The sequence below is a fragment of the Petromyzon marinus genome, chromosome 63 (assembly GCF_048934315.1).
Source record: "Petromyzon marinus isolate PM22_M1 ecotype Great Lakes invasive population chromosome 63, UKy_Petmar_22M1.pri1.0, whole genome shotgun sequence".
Lineage (NCBI taxonomy): Eukaryota > Metazoa > Chordata > Hyperoartia > Petromyzontiformes > Petromyzontidae > Petromyzon > Petromyzon marinus.
Window position 1 is genome coordinate 5630139 of NC_133729.1, and position 14857 is coordinate 5644995.

At 53.3% G+C, this 14857-nt stretch overlaps 2 protein-coding genes across 3 annotated transcripts in view; both read right to left on the reverse strand.

Annotated features, from left to right (window-relative positions):
- Positions 1–14857, reverse strand: part of LOC116956108 (ZP domain-containing protein-like) — a 129031-nt gene that overhangs the window by 11846 nt on the left and 102328 nt on the right. The window lies entirely within an intron of this gene.
- On the reverse strand, positions 8326–11910 carry LOC142906329 (ZP domain-containing protein-like). 2 transcript variants are annotated; one of them, XR_012930146.1, is made up of 8 exons: positions 11826–11910; positions 11090–11161; positions 10293–10477; positions 10099–10199; positions 9426–9728; positions 9238–9334; positions 8744–8915; positions 8326–8483 (listed from the first exon to the last, which is right to left on the reverse strand). XR_012930146.1 is itself a non-coding variant. In XM_076053908.1 (7 exons), the coding sequence occupies exons 4-7, from the start codon at positions 9530–9532 to the stop codon at positions 8380–8382; spliced, it is 480 nt and encodes a 159-aa protein (XP_075910023.1). In that variant the 5' UTR covers positions 9533–9728; positions 10099–10199; positions 10293–10477; positions 11090–11161; the 3' UTR covers positions 8326–8379. The 2 variants fall into 2 exon arrangements, 1 of the variants encoding a protein (XP_075910023.1); XM_076053908.1 differs by lacking the exon at positions 11826–11910.

Consider the following 14857-nt stretch of genomic DNA (forward strand, 5'->3'; position numbering starts at 1 on the left):
GTCGATACGTCCCACGGACGTTCGCGCGGCTGGACTCGGGAGTTGGCGGGCCTGGGGTTGACTCGAGTAGCCAGAGACCCTTTTTCCTTCGCCCTCACTCGCTTTATTCTTTCTACATCAAAAGGGCTACCTCGTGCCGACTCGCGGGCCAATCAGCTCGCTGGGATCACCCGCCAATCGGTAGGCCCATCTGTATCCCAGCATCCCCCAGGCCGTTGCTTTCAGCGACGTCCGCATCTAAATTTACCTGCTCAGCGGGCCATCCAGCCAGAGGGCGACCCTGCTTTCCCGCCGCTCGTGGCTCTGCCCTCCTCCCTACCTGCCCTGCCGACCCGTGTGCGTGAGGTGCGTACTAACCGCGGTGGCGGGGCAGCCCCGCCGTGAACATGTCATTTCTACTCAAGTCACGGCGCCACGGTGTGTGTTAGCGTCGGAGGAGACCGTCCAATTCCCTGGCCGCAGGAAACCGTGAAGATTATCCCTTTACGAGAGCTTCTGGGTGAAAACCTGTCGGCCAGGGTGTCTCCCCACGCGCTCTAATGGTGGGGGGAGTGCGTGCTTGTGTGTTCCGGTGGGGGGGGTGGGGAGGTGGTGGGGTGGAGCAATGTCGGCCTCGTCGCTCGGGGCGCGAGATCGCAGGTGGGCCGCCCGCCGATCGGCTCCGTGGCGGCGGCATCACATAGCCCCCCGAGGTGCCAGTCCCCGTCCCGGGTTGACTGGAGCACCTCGCCTGGGCCGCGCCCACGAGGTAGCACCGCGGGGTCCGGGGGATCCGCCCGGACCTCGTGGCTGGCCTCGGGGAAGGTGGCTCCATCCTCGGGGTTTCCTGCGGCGGTCTCCTTCTCCACTCCAGTGGCTCCTTCTGTCCCTCGGCACCTGGGGGCTGGGGGACAAACTACGCGGCAGCGGGGTTTAAGGGGCGGCGTCCCCGCCGTCCTCTGGCGGGGCCGGGACGCCTCGGGGCTGGGGGCCCGGCGGGGCCCATGTAGTGCGCGAGGCCCCCGAGCACGGGTGGCGCAGGGGCACCGGGATTTCGCGGTACTCGGGCGGCGAGGTTCTCCCCCGCCGGGGCTGCCCTCCATGGTTTTAAGCGGCGGACGTTAACCACCGTTTCTCGGCCCCTCTCTCCACCCTGGATTAATACCGTCCAGGGAGAGATCTGCCGTACCACGGGCCAGGGTCCCCGCCAGTAGGTGGTCAGCTTCCCCACCTGTCCGGCCCCGACACGAGGGATGTATAGCCACACCTTGGTGCCTGTCAAGAAAAGGGGGGGCTCCACGCGGGATCGGGTGCTCTGCTCCTGTCGCCGATGCGCGGCCTCCTCTTGCGGGTAGGCCCGGTCCTGGACCCCTCGTAGGGTCTCCATCAGATGCTCCACGGGGCGACTCCCTTCCTCCGTTTGGGGTGGAGGAATGCCGAACAGCAAGTCTGCGGGTAGACGAGACTCACGACCAAACATCATTAGGAACGGGGTTTGTCCCGTCGATGTGTGCACCGTGGTGGCGTAGGCGAACAGGGCGTAGGGGAGGTGTTCGTCCCAATCCCGTTGGTTTGCGGCCGCCATACGCTTGAGCTTTCCGGCCAGAGTCTGATTCATACGCTCAACCATACCGTTCGCCTGGGGGTGGTACGCCGTGGTTCGGTCTTTCTGGATTCCGAACTCCCAGCACAGCGCCTGAAACAACTCGGCCTCGAACTCGCTACCCTGGTCGGTAAGGACTCGCTCCGGGATCCCGTGCTTAAGTACATAGTGCTCCACGAACGCCCGGGCCACTACCAGGGCCGTTTTATCGGGGATGGCCACCGCCACGGGGTAGCGGGTGAAGTATTCCACCGCTACGAGGATATAGCGGTTGCCCCGGTGGGATCGTGGGAACGGCCTCTGGAGATCAATGCCGACCAGCTGGTTCGTCCGACTGACGCGGAACGGCCTTAGGGGTACCTGGTATCGTGCCGGTTTCGGTCCGCACTGCTGACAAGCGCGGCAGCCCTGTACCCAGGCGGCCACATCTTGCGTCAATTTGGGCCAGAGATACTGGCGACGCAGAGTCTCCCGAGTGCGCCGTTCCCCGTCATGGCCCCCGAGCGGGTGGTCGTGTACCAGCTGTAGCAGCTTGGGTCGCACCTGGGCGGGAACACAGATGCACCCCGGCTGGCCGGCCTCGGTTAACTCCCGTACCACCCCGTTCTGCACACATAACCGGGCATACAAACCGCTCCAGGGCCCTGGTAGGGTGCTTTTCCCCTCCCGCAGGGCCGCTTCCACCGCCGCCAGCTCCGGATCCCGCTGCTGGGTCTGCCTCAGCTGCTCGTCGTTCAGGCCCGGAAAGGCGCAGCCGACGTCCTCCTGGATCTGTCCGATCGGGGCGGGGTGGTCCGCTGGGTCCCGAGTTGTGGGCCCTGCGCTCGCCGGGCGGTCGACTGGGTCCGCACCTCCACCTGTGGGGGTCTCTGTGGTGCATACCGCACTCTCTCTCGCCGGGGGGGGGGTTAGGTTCAGCGGGTTCCCGGGGGTCCGTTGCCTGTCGGCAACGTCCCCCCGTGAAGCACGGGCAGGCCTCCTCCGCCCTCGTCTCAGCACACACCGCGGGTCGCCGTGATAATGCGTCCGCGTTTGCATGCGTCCGCCCCGCCCGGTACTCGATTTGCAGGTTGTACTCCTGCAGCTGCGCCAGCCATCGGGCCATCTGCCCCCGCGGTTCCTTGAAGGTGAGGAGGAACTGCAGAGCATAATGGTCCGTGCGCACCCGACATTTCCTGCCGTACAAATACGGCCGAAACTGTTTACACGCGAAGATCACCATGTACAATTCCTGACGGGTCACACAGTAGTTCAGCTCGGCCCCGCTCAGTGTCCGGCTGGCGTACGCAATCACCCGTTCCATTCCTTCCTGCACCTGCGACAACACCGCACCCAGCCCGCTGCTGCAGGCGTCGGTGTCCAAAATAAAGTCGGTGGTAAAATCGGGGAAAGCCAGTGTGGGGGTGTGTGTGAGGTGGTCTTTGAGGGTGGTGAAGGCCGTCTGGCAGGCCTCCGTCCACTGATAGGGGTTCTTGGGGGAAGTGAGTTGGGTGAGGGGGCGTGCAATCTCGCTGAATCCCTTTACAAATCGACGATAATAGGTGGCGAGCCCCAAAAATGATCTTATCGCCGTCAGGTTTCTTGGCTGTGGCCAATCCACTATGGCGCGTACCTTGTCCGGATCGGTGCGCACCCCCGCCTCGCTGACGCGATGTCCGATGTACCCCACCTCGCGCTGTGCGATGTAACACTTACGCGGCTTGAGCTTGAGATGAGCCGCTCGCAGTCGCTGGAACACCTCCCGTAACCTGGACCAGTGCTCAGACAGAGATCTACTGAACACGATCACATCATCCAGGTAAATCAGGCATTGCTCCCACTGCAAGCCCCGCATCACCAACTCCATCAGCCGCTGGAACGTCGCGGGCGCGTTGGTGAGCCCGAACGGGAGTACTCGAAACTCGAATAGTCCCATCGGGGTGGTGAATGCGGTTTTTGGCCGATCCTCCTCCGTCATCTCCACCTGCCAGTACCCGGACGCGAGATCGAGGGTGGAAAAATACCGCGCTCCGGCGAGGCTGTCAAAGGTGTCGTCGATACGCGGTATGGGAAAGGCGTCGCCGAGGGTGACTGCGTTTAGTTTGCGGTAATCGACGCAAAAACGGGTTGACCTGTCCTTTTTCGTTACTAGTACCACCGGGGCAGACCAGGGGCTCGCCGAGGGCTGAATTATGTTATCGCGAAGCATGTCCCTGACCGCCTCTTTGATCTGGGCGCGTTCGGGTGCGCCCACGCGGTACGCGGGGAGCTTTATGGGTCGGGCGGCCCCGGTGTCGATTTGGTGCTTAACGAGATCTGTGCGACCCACGTCTGAATCGTGTTCGCTGAACACGTCGGCGTACTCCCGCAGTAACCCGCGTAGCTGATCGGCCTCTCCCTTGGGGAAATCTGCCCAAGGTACGTGTACCGCGTCAAGAAGGGGGACGACCTCGGCGTGGGGAGTCGGGCCGACTCGCCAGGCCAGGTCCTGGTGGTCCTCGGGGCGACCGGGGTCCTCCGCCCAGAGTGCAAATACCGAGTCGCTGGAGTGGCGCGCGTGTAGGGGATGCACGGTGGCTACTGTGGTGTGCCGTCGTAGTATTGCTGGGGTGCCGTGGGGGTTAAACACACGCATAAACAATCGGCCCCCATCGGCGTTTACCAACGTGGCTGACCCCACACCACAACCCCGTATCGTTTTTCCAACTCCGGGTGAGGAGTTAGCATTACCTCCCCCGATGGTCGGTGTGCGGGGTCGGTCGAGGGTGTCGCCACAGGCACCAGCATCTCGGCGAGCGGCCCGATGGTGACGGCCGTCGTCAGGGTAGCGGCCACAGGTGTGAAGCGGGGGCGATTTGGCTCCTGTCCCAGGAATGGAATCCGTTCCCCGCTGCCTTCCACGGTGGCGCACCGCTGTCGGGGCTGCACGTTGAGTCCCAGCTTTTCCAGGAGGTCGGTACCTGCGATATACTCGTGGCACAGCACACTCGAGACGTAGAACTCCTGAGTGCACACCTGGTTTCCGAGACGGACCTCGAGGGAGATCCTTCCCAGCAACCCCATCCCGGCTGCGCTCGCGGTGTGCAGCGCGCAATCCGGGGCCTGCAGGCGGCTCACGTCAACCCCGAGCACGCTGCAGTGCGCGGCGCTCACGAGTGAGGCTACGGCCCCCGTGTCCAGTAGGATCCGGGTGCGCTGCCCGTTCACCTGTTCTTCCACCAGTGACGTGCCCCCCGTGATTCCTGCCACCAGCTCCCGTAGCCAGTCGCCCGTCCTCACCGCGTCCTTGGGTGTTGTGGCCGTGACCTGTGTGGGTGTCACTCGCTTACCATTATTATTATCGTCGTTTTGTTTCGGGACCTCGTTGATTGCACCCCAAGGTGGTCCACCCTCTAGGGGGCGTTGGCGTTTTAACCCCGGCGCCTTTCTAGCGCGGGCGATCTGGGGACAGTCCCTCACCAGGTGCCCTCGCTGGTCGCACAGGTAGCATGCTCGGGGAAGGGCGGTGGCCCCGTAGGAGCCTCCCCGCCCGCTCCCTCTTTCCCCTCCCGTACATCGTTGCCCAGACTCCGCCTCTAGTCGGGCTACCCTCCCGGCCAGCCCTCCCAACTCGGTCTGAACCGTCTCCACCGTAGTCTGCAGCGTAGTCATATGTGCCCGTACTTGGGTTACCCTGTTGTCCACTTGGGTTACTCTCTCACCCACTTGGGTTACCTTGTTGTCGATCCCCCCGATGCCCGCCTGTATCTCCGCTACCCATCCTGGGGTGGTCTCGCGGGATACCGGAGGCCCCCTTTCCCGACCCCCTACCGTCCTGGCGAGCTCCTGTTCCTCCTCTTCCTCCTCGGTGGACAGACTTGCGATGGTGCGCTCCCGTCCCAGTCCTCGGAGCTGTGCGCGTTCGCTAGAAATTATTTCACATTTGCGCACGCGCTCGACAAGGGCATCAAAGGGGAGGCGCGTACAGTTCACGTCTGGCTGCCACCACGCCGTGCGCGCTAAGTATCGCTGGATTTTCTCTGCGGCCAGCTCCTCAATCGCTTCCGTGGTGTACCTCGGGCGTGCGATCTTTGTTAGCTCACGCACATCCTCGGCATAATCGCGCAGGTCCTCGCCGGGTTGGCGACGGCGTGCCTCTAAGTCCGCTTTTGCCTCCTCCTCATCGCGCGTACCGAAGCGCAGATCAAGTCGGCGCATCGAGTCTGGGTTTCCTGCCGGTGAAGCATCGCCCTCGACCGCCCTGGGGCCCGCTAGTGCTTCGCCGGCACCCGAACGCGACGCTCCCCGCCCGCGCAGTCCCACGCACCAATCACACGCGGGTAACCGGGGGTTAGAGGTCGGAGGGTAAGCGACGTCGTTCGTACCCACTCCGGCGATTTGGGGGATTGGGTTAAACGGGTTTAAAGGGCTATGCGATGGGCATGCGTGCGAGCTGGGTATCCGCTCGCAATGGGGGAGTCCGCCGCCGACGGTTTGTAGCGCCCACACCCCACGCGGCGCCGCTCCACACACGCGGCGACCACCGCGAATAGCGAGCGCACCCACGCTTCCACTCTCTTTCCACACCCTCGCAAAAACCACACCAGTCCGTTATGTAATCGCCGACGATTTATTCCACCGGGTCGGCGAGCCCTTATTTAACCGAGTCAGTCGGGATCGGCGGGGCAGGACCAATCTATCTCTCGATAGTCGGCACTATACTCTACCTGTCCTTCTCCCCTTTACCCTCTCCGGTTTTCTTTTTAAGCTAAGTCCCAACTCCCTCTATCTCTCCCTCCCTTACTCACGGTTCGTCGTCACTGCCGGCTGGTCCTCGCGGCGCGTCGATACGTCCCACGGACGTTCGCGCGGCTGGACTCGGGAGTTGGCGGGCCTGGGGTTGACTCGAGTAGCCAGAAACCCTTTTTCCTTCGCCCTCACTCGCTTTATTCTTTCAACATCAAAAGGGCTACCTGGTGCCGACTCGCGGGCCAATCAGCTCGCTGGGATCACCCGCCAATCGGTAGGCCCATCTGTATCCCAGCATCCCCCGGGCCGTTGCTTTCAGCGACGTCCGCATCTAAATTTACCTGCTCAGCGGCCATCCAGCCAGAGGGCGACCCTGCTTTCCCGCCGCTCGTGGCTCTGCCCTCCTCCCTACCTGCCCTGACGACCCGTGTGCGTGAGGTGCGTACTAACCGCGGTGGCGGGGCAGCCCCGCCGTGAACATGTCATTTCTACTCAAGTCACGGCGCCACGGTGTGTGTTAGCGTCGGAGGAGACCGTCCAATTCCCTGGCCGCAGGAAACCGTGAAGATTATCCCTTTACGAGAGCTTCTGGGTGAAAACCTGTCGGCCAGGGTGTCTCCCCACGCGCTCTAATGGTGGGGGGAGTGCGTGCGTGTGTGTTCCGGTGGGGGGGGTGGGGAGGTGGTGGGGTGGAGCAATGTCGGCCTCGTCGCTCGGGGCGCGAGATCGCAGGTGGGCCACCCGCCGATCGGCTCCGTGGCGGCGGCATCACACAACTCCATCTCCCTTCCACTGTCTTCCAAACTCTGTCTCCCAAACGCTCCACACTTCAATTCCCCCTGTTGTCTCCAAACTCCAACTTCCCGCTCCAATTGCCGACCCCCCAATTTATCCCTGCTCTCATTACGCCCCAATTAATCAGTCCACGTCTCAACGGCACTCCGCGTGATCACACACCTGCTTCTCTCCAGACTTCCCGACGCCTCTCCGGCCCCGGCAATAGTACCAAACAATCACAGCCGTCCTTGGCTCTCCCAGCTTAATTGCCCAAACATAAACCCGCATTGTATTTGCCTTCGTTACAGGCCGACCCAACATGACCCGCACTGTCTGTTTCCACGCAATATGCACCTTTGTACTCCACATATGTAATGGCAATGGAGCTATATGCACAAAGTGCACTAGTGGCCACTGGAGGTAATGACGGGAGTATCAGTTGTGAATGGAATGGTTGAGTTACAAGCAAGAATTAGGGCCATTGCAGTCGGCTACCGTGAACGGGTCCTCAATAAAGTGCCTTCATAAGATGCATGTCCAATCGCCATTACACCCGTATTAGTTGTTTTTGGAATGGATCCACAAAATCCATGTTTTGGTTAACTGTCATTCGTGCCAAGAATGGAAAGTATCTGTATATAGGACTGAGGTTTTACAAAGATTCAGTGGCATACTTTTGAGCATATCTTACACATCTTAAAGCCCCATATGGCACAAGATGGGTAAGCAAGAGGAAACGAGAATAGTGAATAGGATGTAAAATGGTGGTGGCAAAGGCGTGGAATACACGATTAAATTAGTATATTGATGGGAAACTGGAGTTGGGGACCGGGAACACGTTAGGCGTGGGGCAGATAAGGGTCAGCTGTGGCGATCACGTGGGTTTTCGGAGACAACAGACGTCACAGCATTTATTGCCAATGTTCTTTGATTCAGGGGATCAGTTTATTCCAATTGACCTTTCCAGTCCTAATGTTGCGTTATATTTTGAGAGTCTTGTACCAAGATATGCTCGCTCGATCCATTAGAAGCAAAATGTTGTCAATTGCATTGCTTTCCTTCTCCAGGGGAGACACCTCGTGGTTGTGGCAGCTACATTTTAAAGATTAACGCGTCAGCTTATATTGGAGCTGCTTGCATTAAGATCAACCCAAACTGGATCTTTCAAGGCAATGTTTATTGTAGTTTCTACCCAGGAGATAAGCAGGCAAGGCAACGAGGTGTAGACGTTATGCAATAAGCACAAATCAAGCCAAAAAAACGTTTGCATCCTTGCTTTATTCCATGCCGTGTGTGCATGTTAATCATCTGCATCACTTCTTAGCCAGCATTCTCTTCGAAGCAAAACCCAAGCCCAAGAGGATGATGGAAGCAACCACTGCAACGGCCACGACACCAGGGTAGTTTAGGATCTCCGCTGTAAAAGGGAGAATAGACGGGGAAAGTGGGTTAATTGGACGTCATAGAAACACACTTAACAATTAGAACACATCAAGATGCACTTAAAACTGGGAAATCATTTAAGAAATATGCAAGTACTCAATTGTAGCTTGCTGGATTGACTCCACCGCTAAAAAGGGCCTAGAGTATTGAAATAGAGACATGGCCAAAATCAAAAGCAAATTATCATCATGTTGCTTTGCAAACCAGCACGACGCTAATGATAGGACAACGCACAGCGGGATAGGGCGGCATCCTCGCTGTAGACAAAGGGTCCTCTGGTGAAGATGTAGACCGGGGTATCCACGGTTTCCAAGCTGCTCCTCCTCTTCCTGGCCAGACATCCTTGCTGGCAGCGAGAGGCAGTCAAAGAAGCCTTGCAAGCTATCATTGCAGCGTGGACGTACACCTGCAGAGCATAATGAAAATAGGGAGGTTTTTAAAAAAAGGCATTTGCAATTGAAGGGGATGGGAATGCCCCAGAGACAAAGATTCCTGCCAGGTTTAACCATGGGCAATTCAATCATCAGTAAGCAATGTTTCACCAAGAGGACCCGTTTGGCCAGTGGACGTCAATACAATTGTAGATTAAAGAGGAAAAACCCATTCCAAAACACAAGTCCTAAATTTGGCGCAAATGCGAGCAAGTTGCAAGGCTAAGTGTCGCCAAGGCTAGACCCTGCCACGCAAAACTCGTGATCGCTTTTAGCATGGTGGGACGTTGAGCTCACGTATTTAGTATCTTGAGCAGTGAAGGCGAAGGCTGGGAAGGTGAAGCGGCGGGCAGTGGCGGTGACGGTGACGTTCACGGTGCTGTCACGCAGACAGCTAGAGAGAGAAGGGCCACAGATTAAACAGGTGGTAGGCTCGAGTACATTTAAGGCAGAGTCAAGCACCAGAGGACAGAAAAGCTACGCACCCCTCTTTCACGAGATAGTATTTCCGCGGATCAAGGGGGTCACTGGTGGGAGTTGCATAGAGGTCGATGGTGAACAGGGTAAGGCCGAGGCCAGTCTTGAGGGACATCTGGAGATAGAGGGTTTGACGCAGCTACACCACTAGGGGGTAGTCGGTGGGCAGGTATGGCACCAGGAACGTAAAGCTTTTGTAGAAATCCATCTTCAGTTCCAGTTCAGCATAGACGGTTTGGTTGAGCACAACCTTTGTGCTGTTGGGCTGGAGTGCCGAAGACGACAAGAGCTTCGTCCTCGGAATCTTGCAGCTATTATAAAAAGGGGATAAAGGGAAGAGCATCAGTGTTTAGGTCTGAAGACATTAAATCCTATCATTACAATAGTAGATTTCAGTTCAAACTATGGCACATCAAGTACTTATTCACGTAATCCATTTGGTCACGTGAACAAGTACCAATAACAATGTTTTTCAGTTCGGCAGCAAGTTGTGAAACGAATGACAAATTTAGCTTTTGGATTAGATCTTTAATTTGGAGGCATGCCAATCAGGACAATATCCAGGAAATGAACGGAAGGGTCGTCACGGCAGGCTTGGTCACGCCATTACGTGGAATGGCAAGAACGCAGTTCAGAAGACTGCGAGACCGTACGTGTCAAGCATGGCTTTTGGTTACATACATTGCATTGACCATGATGTACACGAAGTCGTAGGTGATGATGCCAAACGTGGTACTGGGCAGAGAAATCGTTTGAGAGAAGACGAGGTCTGTGCTCGTTTCCTGTAGGGGGGAAGATACAAGGCACATTAGATTTGTTTTTAAAAAGCAGGCAGTTAAGAAAAAGCACTTAGGAAAAAGTTTGATATTAGAGACCTCAAAGAAGGTGCCGCATTCTCCGAGCGAGATGTTGAACGTGATGTACGGTCCTGTTTCCGACAATTTGCATGCAGGAGTTGCAGAGTTCATGACGAGATCAGAAGCGCCGTAGCCCAGCAGGACGCTTTTCGCGATCTTGGCAGACATCCTCTCATTGACGCACTGCACCTCATAGGTGACACCTGTACATCAGTCCATTAGGAAACTCAGGGCATCAGCTTCACAAAAGTTCGCAGCACATATGGATATACAAAGTGGGTCTAATAGATCGCAAAATACTCATTAGGAAGAACAAAGCGCGGCATTTAAACATTTCTGAAATGAGACCCATAACCATTAGCGCAGGCCGAAATATTTAGAGCCAATGCCAGTGCATTGAATGTTGGTTATTTTTTCCCAACTGGTTGGTGCTGTGGTTTCAAGGACTAGTCCGTTCTTGAGCTGGTGCATTACATTAAGCAGAGCAGGTCTCGTACACGAAATACTGCACCCGATAAACATTGCATGGGTTCAACCACCTACAGCTTTAACTACATTAGCGCAGCCAATATTTTTATGACCACGCCTTGAAGTGGTTAATTAGACTGCAATGAATATTACCAATACACACACCTGCTTGTCGCCTGCACCCTCCAAGCACATCATTTCAACACCACCTTTGGAAAATTTCAGCAGTTGCACAATTGAACGCAATAAACGACGCAACAAACCCTACGGTGCAGATATGGTCCAAGGCATCAGAAGTGTGAGGACTGTAGTGGCAGTCATGTTTACGTGCAAAGCATTGAATATACCTGTTGGGATCGTAGATGGGGGCAATTCCTCATCATCGATCGCCCTCATGCCACGATTAGCAGCTCGATGTCCTTTAAGAGAAGAACGACACAAAGGGAAGTTAATGTCCCATCAAAATAAGATTAGAAACAGCTCGTACACTCGTGCAACAGCGCATCTTCGGTTTAGTCATGACGCTTGCTTGACACACTAGGTCAAGACCAAACTTCTCCCATTTTGCTAACCAAGAAATGTAACTGAAAGTTATTTAATTTAAATAAAAAACTAAGTTCATTCTAAAGTCAGATGGAAGTTCAAAGGAATACAGAGGGAATGAGAGTTGCTTACCCCTACCTTACAGCACACCAAGCTCGAAATTGTTCTGCTCAACATACAAATCGGTATTGGTTAAACATTCTAACGCTAAAAAGGTCCACCAAAAAACTGCCGATAGCAGGAGGTTACATCGGAAAACTCACAAATGGTGAAATTTACGATGGGTGACGTTTAATTTTACTCAAATGGGTTCACATACGAAATCCATCCTAGTGTGAAGATTGCCAGTCAATACGCAAAAAGGCGACGCGATTCTCAATGATGCTTTTGCGACTAAACAAAAAGCGTAATGACCAGTTATAAACAAAAACAATTCAATCCGGCACTGCATACGAGTTTCCCCATGGAGTTCTGTGGAACCTTCCACGATTTTTTTTCCAAGTGAGAGACTATGCAGTGAGCACAGTGCGAAATCCTCACCCACCAACCCAGAATCCGCAGACAAAACACCCACAGCACAGAGCACCACGACCCAACGAAGAAAACCCGACATCTTAATGCTCACGCGAGATAACCTCAGCGGGTGTCTTGTTCGGCCATTTATAATGGCTAAGCGTTCCCTCTGATTGGTCGCAGTGGCACGCTGTTCAATTAACTTTCGAGCCACTTATTGTGTTTCGATTGCAATGCAATTACATGAATCTAGTATGCACGCATTTCTCGTCAATGAAGGAGCGTACAATAGCTTGTATTGAGGTGGATGAGAACAGCCTGCAAGATCATAGTAATTAGGTTATTTGATTAGATTACAATAATGAGCTGTGGAATCACTTTTATTACTTTTAATGAATGTGTTGAAATCGTATGCGTGAATGATTATACTCCATCAAACAGATAATTAAACGTATTTACATGTGTCCAATCTTGCCGCATCTTGCAAGCTTGGCAGGGCTGAACTTGGTTTGTGTTTGGATGATTGACCGTCAGTGCATCAGGCCACAGATTGCAGAGCAGCTGGGATATAGCAGAACAGCAATCTTCTTCTTTCGTGTGGCTGATGTACATGCAGAGCAACAACTACAATTTCACATTCAGGTGATCAAGCCAGTTAACGGCGTCAGAAATAGCGGAGTGTAACGCTGTGACGTATCCATCGTATTTGTAGATCGGGCATTACGTCGATATATGCTGTGCGGCTTGTTCTGCGTTGGGTCTAGCAATGGACTCAGCTCATATCAACAGTTTTTCATTTATTAGGACTGCCTTTGGGTTGAATCTATTTTTTTGGAGCCCTCATCAATGTCCTCTCGTTTTTTGGGTTTTCTCAGAATATGAAAGTTTCCTCCCATGTTTCCAGCACATATTACTGGAATTGGCTAAATACTCTAAAGCCCTTGATGGCCCCAGACAATTCCATGGAGGAGTTAAAGCAGCATCTACAGGAGGAGTTAATGCCAAAAAATTACGTAATTCTCCGGCTGCCCCAAACTTGTCTCGCCACCTATGCATATTGTTCTTCTGCACTGACAAGTTATTGAGAAGGTTAACAGCTTTATATATATCGGCATTATTCGTCACTTAAGACTGTCTTTTAGGACACACATGGACCGCATGGCCAACAAGATAATAACAAAATAATGTTTACTTATACCGAAACAGATGCTGTATTACACCTCGACATCGCCTTAATTTCTAGTTGTAGCCACAATCCTGCCCACATTTCATTTTTGTGACATCATCTACCGCCTACCATAGAACTCTGTACATTAATTCAAATCTATCCTCCCTTAATATCCAGAGAGACCATCACTGGGCAGTCTTTATCTTAAACGTCCTCTCAAACAAATCCACCAGTTTCGGAAAGTAACACTTCGTTCCTCCGACTCCCACCCATAGCCTTAGAACTGCCCTCTTTATTCCTACTTAACATTGCATTTGCTAAAATTTTGTTTGGTAAATCGTTTTTTCACTTTACTGGAATATCCTTGCCACTTATCTGTAGCTTGGTTTCCTTCCTTCAATCTCCCTCTTTATTTTCCTATTAAACTAAAACACAGGGCTTACTTGTGTGGTGAGTCCAACTGAGTCGCAGACGTTGTTCTTTAGAGGAAACACTTTTCTTGTAACATCAACCCCTTAACACAAAGGGGTAACTGCCCCTTCATCAGATGCAGCCTAGGCTGGTGACCACCCAGCTAACTACTCTATACGTAGGAGTTACAGCGATGAAGGGTCAGACCCTCACTCAGGTCCCCGACCGCGTGTTGATGCCTCGTAGGACGTAGAGCTTCCATTCTAGATTTAAAGCTTTCGTGACTGCAAGGATCCATCCTCTTTGGTTCTATTCGGTAAAGTCACGTAGGTAAAAAATAAAACAACAAAAATCACGACGTTTCGGCCACAACACAAGCGGCCTTCATCAGGTGAAGGGATCAGGCTGTCTCGAGGACAGCGTTGGAGTGAAACACAGCCACGCTCAGACCGTGGACCTTTAAGCTGTGTGCGAGCAAACAAGGTGTCCTGACAAAGGAATTAGCATAAAAATTAGCATTTAATTGGCCGATTTTAGAAAAGAGGTGGTGTACGTGCCGGTGGACTTGCCGTTTGGCGCGGGGGGGGGGGGGGGGAGTTTACCTATTGATGGTGTGAAAAGGGAATTTATAAGAGCTGTGAAAGTTTGGGGTACCACTACTTGAAAATATACTGTACCATTGAAATTAGTTTAATGTTTAGTTCGATTTAGAACATCTTTCCAATGGTTGCTTACACAAGGTAATACCCATCGCTTTCACACTCACTTCTGCTGCTGTATCTTCTCCGAATTCTAAACAGATTCTGTTTAAGGCCAGCCTATCTTTAATCTCAGAGAGGATAAGGCTGCTCCGATTTGAACTCGATACTTTAGACAGGACTCTCCTACAAGCTCATTTAATGTTAACACAAAAAATTTCACCTTCTGATTGGAATCACGTAGACAACATGACTGCTTCTTCTGCTGAGTCACTGTCAGTCAAATGTAAAGCTAACCTGATTTCTAAATTCAACCACCTATCAAAGAAGAACCCAGTTCCACATATAACAAAACTAGATGTTGACAAAATCGTCATTAATCAGAGTAGCACCCCGATTTCGGACAATCTGAAAACAGTACTGGCTAGGGGACTGAATTTTGCTGTCACCCCAAAACACATATCAGTAGATGATATCATCTCTCAGGTCGATGTAGCCCTCAAAGGCGTAGGACACATCCAAGCAGAAGTTGCGAGAGCTGAAATAGCCACTATTCTTAAGAATGCTAAGAAACCCATTAGTAACATCAGCAAAAATGAACGCTCTGAACTCGCGAATTTAAAAAACAGAAGTGATATAGTCATCCTCTCAGCCGATAAAGGCAACGCTACTGTTATTATGGATAAAGATTCATACAACAACAAAATTAGAATCTGCTCAACGATGGAAGTTACTCAAAAATAAAAAAAAATGACCCTACCAATAGCCTAACGATAAAAACC

Bases quoted from the DNA above. Each gene is read 5' to 3' on its own strand.
- LOC142906329 (XM_076053908.1), bottom strand. From the start codon at position 9,532: ATGTCCCTCAAGACTGGCCTCGGCCTTACCCTGTTCACCATCGACCTC. The intron at 9,335-9,425 runs GTGCGTAGCTTT...TTCTCTCTCTAG, and splicing joins TACTATCTCGTGAAAGAGGG to CTGTCTGCGTGACAGCACCG. The intron at 8,484-8,743 runs GTGCGTTGTCCT...TCCCTTTTACAG, and splicing joins GGATGCCGCCCTATCCCGCT to CGGAGATCCTAAACTACCCT.